The sequence below is a fragment of the Branchiostoma belcheri genome, unplaced genomic scaffold (assembly GCF_001625305.1).
Source record: "Branchiostoma belcheri isolate BF01 breed outbred unplaced genomic scaffold, Haploidv18h27 scaffold177, whole genome shotgun sequence".
Taxonomy (NCBI): domain Eukaryota; kingdom Metazoa; phylum Chordata; class Leptocardii; order Amphioxiformes; family Branchiostomatidae; genus Branchiostoma; species Branchiostoma belcheri.
This window is the reverse complement of record NW_017803235.1, coordinates 469,247-480,204: the sequence shown is the minus strand read 5'-3', so window position 1 is coordinate 480,204 and position 10,958 is coordinate 469,247. Positions and strand designations below refer to the sequence as shown.

At 41.7% G+C, this 10,958-nt stretch overlaps 1 protein-coding gene across 1 annotated transcript in view; it reads right to left on the bottom strand.

Moving 5' to 3' along the window:
• The window catches only part of LOC109467165, a gene marked incomplete at its 3' end in the record, with an annotated part of 16,062 nt that extends 7,755 nt beyond the window's left edge, over positions 1-8,307 (bottom strand). The window contains exons 1-3 of the mRNA XM_019765108.1: positions 7,932-8,307; positions 7,734-7,838; positions 5,650-5,783 (exon numbers count right to left, since the gene is read on the bottom strand). Coding sequence (XP_019620667.1) covers positions 5,650-5,783; positions 7,734-7,838; positions 7,932-8,307 — 615 coding nt within the window. The remainder of the gene's footprint in view (positions 1-5,649; positions 5,784-7,733; positions 7,839-7,931) is intronic.
• Positions 8,308-10,958: the final 2,651 nt, after the last annotated feature.

The following is a 10,958-nucleotide window of genomic DNA, read 5'->3' as shown; positions in this document are numbered from 1 at the left end:
TATTTCAATAATGGTTTTATCGGTAACAAGGGTTATAATGTTGATGCACAAGTACGTAGCTTTGTTGTTCTTTACTTCTATACGAAATGCGCCGAACACTTTAATAGGGCCCGCCCGGTCGAACCATAGAGAGCAACAATCATCGAGGCGGAGGTCTGGGCGGAGTTAATGAATGAATGAATGAATAAAGACCTTTATTGTACACACATACCCATTGGGTTAAGTACGGGTCACAAAAAGGATGGAATATAGATAACAAATATGTTAATGCTACTGTGGGTGTAGAAGTGCTACCGGATAATCAAAGGAATTATATACACTTCAAATATGTATTAATTTGTACTCCGTAAAACCAAAGGACATAATGACACTTCAAATATGTATTAATTTGTACTCCGTAAAACTGAGTCTGTTCAGAGGAAAGAAATACTTCCTTCTCGGGGCCAAGGTTATGGAAAGCTGTCCTCAGCGCTGCCACGACCCTCTCTTCGTTCTTCAGCTGTATGTGTACTTTGCAGGGGAAAAGGATCGGCGTGCACAAGACAACGGGCGCAGCATGATTCAAACTTTATTTTATATTTACGCCCTTCTTCACGCCGATCAAAAGAAACTGTGACAATTCGGTACGTGCAGGCCCGTGCACGTGGCGACACAGGCTGGCTTCCCGCTCTAGCTGTGGGTTCCCACGATGTGTTGCCTAGGGCAGCGGCACGTACACAGACCTACCGGCGGATCCCACCCACCGGGCGGCGGTAAGATTTTCAAAGACTACATTTATAACTCCGCCTCTATCATTGTTGTGTGCCGAACAGTCGAGTACATCTAACTTGCATTTTCACGTCATACTGACTGGTATAGCCCGCTACAAAGTAATTTCCTGTTGCATTTAACGATTTAAAAAGAGTTGTGATACGAAATGAAATATTGATAACAATTTATGTTAAGTTAACCTTTGTAACGGCATGGATCATCTTTGTTGAAGATTTCTGAGTTCAACTCAAGCCGGAAGTGCATTAGAACCTACCATCAGTCCAGGTGCAACAATTATGTTATCACGTTACGTTACGACGATCAAGAACGTTCACGGCTTGCGGACCATTTCAAATATTATAATTTTATAATGGAAAAAAAATCTTACGTGGGTTTATATTTTCGGCCGGAGTTCCTTGCAGAACTAGTTTGGGAAACACTTTGGGATCGTCGTCATTCTTTGTCTATGTTCTACAAAATTGTTCACGGTAATATCCGCCAGCATCTTGAAGACCTAGTTACTCCTGAAGTTGACGTTTCTATCTGTTACGACCTTCGTAATAAGCACAACCTTCGGCTGCCATGTTGATTGATTATATGGATGACGTCCTCTGGGAACAGCATTATGATGCGAGCGTGCGACTAAAAAAGGTTTGGAAAAACCTTTCCTTCATCATGAAATCTACGTGCATTGTCATAAAGGTTGAACAAATGGCTTAACACACAGAGTATGTATGGTATGGCGAGTAATAATAGACTGGGGTCCGGTCCATGAACTTCGAGTTAACTTCATGTAACTCTGGGTGCATCTCCCGTAGGCGGCAGAGCGGTAAGCGTTAACTTCATGTAATTCTGTAAAGTTTAGTCCCAAGTTACTCCCAAGTTACCACCCCGCTCGGTAAATGTACAAGCGACTGTTTGGTGAGTCTTTGAATGTATTGTGTTTCTTTAAAACCCTTCGGATTTGTACCCTGCTAAATCTCAAAATTTTACAGTAAGTAACGAGAAAATTCAAACATTGGGTTGACCTTATTGGAAAACACATGGTTCCGACACCCTTCTGAACAGCCGAATCGCGGGGAGCGATTTCTACCGAAAATGACCGAAAAAAAACATGACGTAATGCTTGCAACAGCATGCGGTTGCTGATTGGTCAAATGTTTGTCAGGGTATTATGGGTTGCCGCCTGCTAGCAGAAGCCGGAAGTGAATTCCGCTTCCAAGAATCGAGATGGACTCCAGTCAATTTTCCAATCGTCCCGAAACGTAACAAATCTACTTTCATTTCGACATCGGGACAGTGGTAACGAACACCTAATTTCTTATTTCCTGCGAAACATACCTTCGCTCTCACTGCGCTCAGACAGGCAAAGAAGGTTATCTATTACGTTATAGTGTAGCCTTCTTGGATAGGCGAAAGTAGGTCAATGGCTTGAACTTTTCACCCTTTTCACCCGGTCTGTTTGCTGTGTCAGGGAAACAGTTTTCTCATCTCAATATTACAATTAAAATAATCAATGACATTTTGTATTCACCAATCAACGGTCCCAGACTATATGACGCCCCTAGTTACAATGTCTAAATAATAATCGATGTAAGTCCCGACTTTAAAAGGGACAACTGCGGGCTCGGAGGTTCAGAACGGAGTTTGAGGACACCAGTTGCCAGAACCCTCCGGGCCCAAAGCTTTGGTCCCGCCGGGCGCGGGGCGCGGGGCCCGGGCACTTTCCACCGGCCGGGGCTCCGGGCACGATCTCCACTGGCCGGCACCGGCGGCGCAGCACCGAGGAATTACCGGGGAGCTCCGCTGGTATGGTCACCGGACTAGACAGGGGAAGCGCGCCGCGGCAGCCGGCTTGGTCAGCGTGGATTTTTACTTGGAACAAAATAGGTAAGGTCTTAAACTTAGTTGGTTTCTAAAATCTGTTTGTTATAGTTTTACACTGTTTACCTGGTTACCGGTCACAAACCTAGAGGTACAGAGGAACCTACGAAGGACCGGTTGAAGCTATTAAAAATGTATGCTTTAATGTTACTTCCTAATGTTATAAATGTGCCATAATCGTATCAGTCTAAATTTTGCAATCACAGCCGTGTTTTTGCAGTGTCACGTCTGCTAGTTGTTGTACTAGTACCCAGTCTCTATTTTTTTTCTGTACGAGACTTGTATGTACTTCGTGTTCTGTATATGTATGTTTAGTAAACTTTCCCCTATTTCTGTTCGGAATTCTTGGTATCTTTCAAGCAGACTTTTTCTAGTATTTCTATAACTTTTCTATGTTATTCTGGTGTTCTTGGATCTCGCTATGTTGTCGTCATGTCCCAGGGTATTTCCTTATTGTGGTTCTAAATGGGACATCACTATGTGTGCTATTTATCACCGACAAAGATTCAGTCCTATAATTACTGCCATGGAGGAACGGTTCTACTAACCCTAGTACATGTATCACTCGCAGTGGTTTTGGGAAATTTTGGTGAGTTCGCTTTTACGATAAGAATTACAAATTATTGTTTACGGATTCGGGTGTTGTTATATCATGACTGATCGATACGTCATTGTTGATCACTGACTCGGAGTTAGAGAAAGTTTAAAGTTGCTTGTTGGCTGGTTACGGCACGAGTGGAGAGAAGTTGGAATTTAAGTTTATTACGCATTAAAAATGTGTGCCACTTGACGTTAACTTCCACCGGGATCAGGTTTTTCGGCTTTACTTGATATTCTCGGACTCCTCTTTCCGACAAAACCCTTGTGTTCAAATGAGTGGCTTAGGGATATTTTGCAGGCCCCAGCCAAACTCTGCTGATATGTCAGATCTTTCCAGCTGGCCTTTCTAATCATTGTCGTCCTGTAACTGACCCGGTAAAATACCCCTGGGCGGGCGGGCAGTGCTGACTTCACTCATCTTGTTCTTTGTGTGGTTTATTCCGTCCATTTTGCTTGCAGAATTTGGTCAGTATTTCATTACAGATCCAGCTGGTTGTCTTTATCAGGTATCGACGATCAGTGTTTTAGTGAATTGTTTTTAATAGATGCTCGTTTTTAGCTGCTGGTTTATGTAAAGTTTGAGCCACCTGACGCTAAGTTCCGCCGGGGTTTTCCGGTCTTACCCTCAATTCTCTACGTCAAGGCTCTTCTGTCCAGTAACCCCGGGTGTTGGTTTTTCTTGTCTTTCCAGTAACTCTCAGACATGCAGCGAGGGATACCCTACTGTTCTACACTGAACACCGGTGCTGGCATATAAGGTTATGCCCTGTCCGCGCTAAACTGCCCGCACCTGCCAACGACTCGGGGTTCCGAACAGTGGAGACCATCTCAGTGCACGGAGAAGGTTTCAGTACGTCATATACTCATCTCTAGGTCAACGCCATTTTGGTTTTAACAATAATACTATTCACACAATTGCAAGTTGATATTATTTCCGCGTATTCTGTACATATGTGCAGTTTACCTGCTGACATCCCAACATAATAAGGTCCAAGTTTCACATCGTGGTCACGCTGAACGCTGAAGAACTATGCTGAATAACGCGACCCTAGCATGCAACAAACTTCGCTAACCAGTACTACATTGTTTCTTTCAGCTCTACATGACGACAAACACAACAGTTACTCAAGAATACAATCAAAAAGTGGAACAAAATACCAGGTGAGCGCCTAACCATCCTTATTTTATGCAATAGTGTTCATAATCACGATGGTTAAGCAATGTTCGCATCTCTATATAGTACTTCTTTCACAATAAGCTGTGTGACTTTTGAAATACGGTAACATGTTTACTATGATGTCATTGCTGGGAAAACAGTGTAGCCTGGGTGCCAGGCCCTGTGACACGATACTCCATTCAGTCGGGGAAACCACACGCCCGGAACCCAGAATAGATACTCTAGATAAATTGAAGAAGGATGCCAGCTCCGAAACTGGGGCGTGTTGGGCGATATAGATGCCCGATCGAGAGACTCAGAAAAAAAAACACTTTCTTTCTCCTAAGCGAGGAGGTAAGCTCCTTGTTCTAAGTGCTAGGGTCTGGCACATATGCTAGTCATAATGAAATTATATATATTACCTGGCAGCAGAAAATCTCACTCGGCATGTATACTTCATGATGTCGCAAATTTCATTGCCAGAAAAGGGTGTATTTATGTGTCCGCTTCATTGCATTCTTTTAATTAATCGACTCACATTGCATATTTACATTTATGTGTAAAGCATGACCCCAAATCTTGTTGATTTAAGTTAGTCCTAGCTGGTCAAAGTTGGCATAGATTCATTTATGCTCTTTTCTCTCTTTATACCACAGGCAGACTTCGGCATGTCCATCCTGAGACTACAGCAGGAATTTACTGGCTAGCACGAAACCCAGTCGTGGAAGGATTGGGGTGTGCATTTATGTTTTTCACGCAAGAAAGTTGAAAAACAAGCACTGCAGCTGAATGCAACAGCATCGTGAAAGCAAAGAAAAAAATAATAAAAAAGCAAGACTGACACAAACATGCATACATTGTGTGTTACATAGAAAACGCACAAGTGAATAAAATTCCTTACACAAAAAGCATTAAAAATTATGCTTTTTTTACTATTACACTAGTAAACACTAGACCATTGATGAAAATATTTTCGTCAAATATGGTTTCATAACTTTCCAAACTATAGTGCGTTTCTGCAAACGATTTTGATTCATGATAACATACCCTAAATACTGTGCATCAGAAAAAAACAATTATATTTTTACAACTAATTATTAAAATTTATAAAATTATTATGAAAACATTCCCATGCATGTTTACGGTGTTTTTTCTGGGGCAGAAAAGGTAGGGTGCCAACAACACACGATTCGGTGAAGTCAAAGCAAAGAATTCAATAAAAAAAAAGACTACACTATAAACAAGACTTTTTGGCTTACCCTCCCACCATGGATGATATGAGTTGCCAGGATGACAGAGATGACAACTGATGCTACAACCAGAAATCCACATCCCAAAGCAAGCCAGCACACTCTGCTAGATTTCCATGTATTCCATATTTCGACGACACGACCTAACATATAGAATATCTATTATTGCATGTATGTATTGTTTCACGTACGAGGTGGTTTTTGACCTTATGAATAATATGAGTATATATAAAAAAGGCTTTCCCTGTTTTATGTGATTCCACATGACCACATGACCATCTTCCAAAAAATAACTTTAAAAACAATGGGCCAATAGCAGTGAAACTTATTTGCATTTATTATACATAGTGAAAAACAAGTTTGGGTAGGAATCTTTTTCAAAAATGTAAAAAAAAATGTGAAAATAACACATATCAATATACGGATGACCTTCAAATGGATGAGGTTTACGAAAAATACAAAATTACGATTATCAGAATCACGAAAAACAAGAAACGAGAAATTCAGAGCCTAAAATACGACAAGAAGCAGGACCTTTACTACCACTACTGCAAACATTTATTTCATGAGCTGATTTCTTGTGATTGAAAAAAAAAAGTATATCAATGTCAATCAATAAAGGTTAGGAATCTAGCTAATGAGAAAGAAAGTAAGAAAGCTAAGACTAAAGATAATGTTAAGATAAATTAGAAACAGTACTAAAAATCTATCCAACTCCTTAATCAACAGTTTACTTGTGTATATTACTTATATGTCTTTTGAATGATTTACTATATTGAAGTTAAGATGTAATTTTGGGGTAAAATGTCAGTATTGTTTCTTAGGTTTGTAAATGTAGTGATGTGACACCGATTTCAGATCAAGTTCATGAAAGAGAATATCGGGGGGTAATCAATGACTTTAACACGCATTTAACATGTTCTTTTCCACTGTTTTTTGTTGCAAAATAAACACTTGGAGTTTAACCCAACCCTGCATATGTATGCAAGGGGAGAACAATAGATACCCGCTCTCTTAACCTTTTCATGGAGTAACACCAACTACGTCCAACCCAAACACCATGCAATTTGAAACTACATTTTAAGTTCCACCGGTTCCATTCAATTTCGTAATGCTCTCCAAACATGTTTCACGTGGATATCGATTTGAAGCCCATTCTAAACGTAATTTAGAATCAAATTTGTTCCATTAATTCTCAGATTTTTGACCATAGTTAAGGAAATTTCCACGCAACAAAATGTATTTTTCAAGGATAACGTCCCCTTTAAATGCGAAACCTGGATTAAAACATGAACAGCAGAGAAAGAAAAAGAACAAGTTGCCTTGGTTTGGAATATACTAAGGACATATACACATTATGGCAGAAATTTAATAAAAGGACACTGTATAACCACAAACAACTCTTCTATTCATCATAAAGGCAGCAAGAAATCAACTAAACAACCGTTTTCGCCTTGTTCTGATTCTTTCCTTCATCACATTTTCAGTCTTATTACATTTTGAGGCACTGTTGTAATACTTTGATCAAAGTACAGTAAGCAGAATTTCTTGAAACAGTTAATGTTTTCCACTAACAGTCCAAAACCAAATTACTTAGGTCTTTAAACCTGTCGCCAACCCTTTCACAGTGTTCCGCATTAAAAAAGGAGTGCAGAGATTTTTTTTTTACTCTAGACTAATTTTTGAAAAAAAGGGTAAAGAATACACATATTCATTTCTCTAGAACAATTGACGAAGGCATAAGATCTGTGATCTCTACAGGACAATGTTAATTTTCAATTCTGAATGTTTTTTTTTTTATATTGTAAGCATTGCATATCTTAACCCTTGCCCTGCTGAGCGCAACATTTGTCTTTCTGCACATACAGTACCATCTATATAGCACCCTGTATAGGTACAATTTGGGGGTATTTCTCGTGCAAAACGCAGCGAAACGCAACGAAAGTAACTATGCCACTGCAGGGCAAAAAAAAAAAAAACGGGGGGCCTATGATCTAATTAAGACATGAAATTATTGAAAGATATTGTGCCAGCAATGCCAGCAGGGCGAATATTTTTTGAATTATGTATTAAATAATGATGATGTAACGTACCTTTAGCCCTGAATGCAAAACTTTCTTTCACGGGGTCTTTGTAGTCGTGAACATCTTCTGGTTTGTCGTAGTCGTGTGAGTAATGATTTTCCTCAAGCCCCTTGTAAGTATGGACATCATCAGGCTCTTCGTACCCCCCGTCAACCTCCTCTGGTTTCTCGTAGTCGCGGTAGTAATGGTCTCCCTCAAACCCCTTGTTGACCTCCTCAGCCTCTCTGTACCCGTAAGTATCTTCTGATTTCTGACCTGAATACACCACTACGTGGTCTCCCACGTGAAGGTATCGAGGCTCAGCCGTGTCAGGTTGCAGGTCGGTGTAGATGCTAGCAGCGGTGCCGTACAAGCCAGCGGCCGTCTCTTTTCCGATGACCGTCTCCTCGTAGGCGTGCTTCCTACGATTGGTAGCCTTGCTTTGGTTTTTGTTATCTTCCCCAATGTTTTTTTCAGAGATGCAGGGCACCTCTTCTTCTACCTGCTTGGTATTTTTACCGCGTGCGGTAACTGACGTGTATATGTTGAAGACAGAGGGCTGGCCTCCAGGTTCCAGGTCGGTGTAGATGCCAGGTGCGGCCATGCTCTGGATTTTAGAATCTCCCCCATTTCCCTTTTCAGGAATGGACGGTATATTTTCTTGTGGTTGGCTATATTTAAGCGTGTTTTGGTTTGGGATAGGACTTCGACGTCCCGGATTCATTTTTGGGACATCAAAATCTTGTTTTGAATCTCTCTCTGCATCTATACCCTTCTCTTTTTCATATGCGTGTTCCAGCGATGGGGTTGTATCGTCTGTCGCCATTCCTACGTTATGAACAGGGGATCCGTATCAGAAATGTTCGTTGTTTCCAAAATCCTGCACACATATTACATATTATCCAACGTAAGGTTCATCCATAGCTTGTCGAGTTATGTTTGTTGAGTTATGCTAAATCATACACACAGTCACAAAAACGCACGCACGTACACAAACATACACACGCACACACACACACACACACACACTCACGCACACACACACGCACACACACACTCACGCACACACACACACACGCACACACACACACACACTCACGCACACACACGCACACACACACACACACACACACACGCACACACACACACACACATGCATATACACGAGAAAGAACCGGCAGTTTCTACACCTAATAACAAGTTTAGACTATCGAGGACGGGGTGGATTCTCTTCGAGGCTTCAGGAGCTCTTCACCGCTCATCTTGTTTACCGGCTATGTTCTTTCATGACGGGAATTGAATAAGCCCCACTTATCAACTCCTGGTGCGTACAAAACTCTATTAGCAACACTAGCTCCTACAGGCGTATAGCTTCAGTGCCAGACCCCGATGTTCCATAACCGATTTTTTTAGGGGAGGGAAGCCTTGTCCGCTAGCAGAAATTTTTGACGCCCGAGACCTTTGTGTCTCACGCCATTAGCTATAAAGTTAGAGCCGGGGGCCAAATCGGGGTTAGCGGGGCGAATTTCCTCTCTGGCCGAAGGTATTCTCACTCACTCGCGGTCGCGGTAGAGTCTGGCACCCTGGCTAATGCTTCGGTCCCAATTGAAGAAAGGGGCCCTGCCGGGTAGTTCCCGGGCTGTTTAATGGCACTTTCGGGCGGGACCCCGACGTGGCCCCGCCGGGCACCCTGTGGCCAGCGGGCTATTTTTGGGCCCGGCGGGGACCCGAGAAAAATTTAATTCTGAATTAAATTCTACCCGGGCCCCGCTGACAAAAAGACGCCGTGACCTCACCGTGAGAAGACCGAGAGGTACCCCTCCGGTTGTCGGCAGTCCACCGGGACACATTTGTTACGTTACAGACCAGATGAACAGAATAAAGGTGTGTACTTCGTAAACCCCATGTAAAATATGTGACGTCACTGATCAAATGATCACAACAAAAGCGTGAACTCTATATTAAGTGGGTCAGTATAAGACATGTCAGAGAAGCCGGCCGGGTGCCTGCCGGAAAACGACCAATAAGGGTGACAAAATGCCACTGAATGAAACTTTTAATTGTGACCACAACAACCGGTGCCCGCCAAGCTCCAGACCCGGCGGGAGCCGGCCGGGGCTACATCCCCGACGGGCACCGGCGCCATTGGGACCGAAGCATAACAGGCGTGGCACTCCCACCGGGCGGCCTGTTGAACTTGACGGCGGAAAATTATAAGAGCCCCGAACACAGCCTGTCCCTACCACGATAGACTAGATATATACAACCAGCAAAATATTTCCTGTGACACAGTACCACATCTACACCACGTTAGCAAGAATACATCACACAGAATATATGAAGCCAAAAAAGTTCAGAAATTGCGTACATGTACATGTACAGATCAAGCTCATTCTGGAACAGTCTACTGCAACATGTCAAATCTTCACCCGAAAAAAATTCCAGCTGGAATTTAATATATGTAATTTGATCTGTTGTGAATTGTGTCTCTTAAAACAATTACAGCTAGGTAGAATAGCTTTGGTGATAAATGTGTAAAAAGTCAACGGAGCGATACGAAGTATTCGAGTATTCGAAAATATGAAACATCTCTACATCCCCTTTCCATCGTAATACTAAGACTAGGACTTAAGAAGAAAAAGACTACGACAGCCACACCGAAAATATTACCCTTCTACTAACTGCTCCAATGCTGTCAAATGTGGACTTCTTCTTGCCAATGTGTAATATAACAAGCAATAGTCATGCTAATGGAGTAGTATTTTTTTATAATTTGCAATGCGTGGTTTTGGAATCGTTCATTAATGTTCTGGGGTGCATTTTCCTACTGTGATAACACTAGAGTTTTGAAAATAAGAAAAGAAATTGACTTGAAATAAGGGCAGTTTATTTTGAACATTTTGTGACCTTGGAATAGCCCATTTTTGTAAGGGGGTGATTTTGAAATAGTCCATATTTCCATGGAGGATATATTTTGGGTTTAGTTATTGATGGTGATGTCTTCTGACCTATTCTGCCAATTGAGGAATGTTAAAATATCACATTAAGAGCATTTAGTATATTTGTTAGCATGACTTTACATTAGTTTAGTGCATTGTCATGGCACAAACTTCAGGGGGTATGTACAGGGGGTTGCCATTGAAAAATTGATCAAATTTTTACATTTCCACATTCAGGTGGACTTTGTCCATATTTCTAATGGCGTATTTCACCAAAAACTGCATTTTTATTAAGTAGTATCAACCCGACAACAGG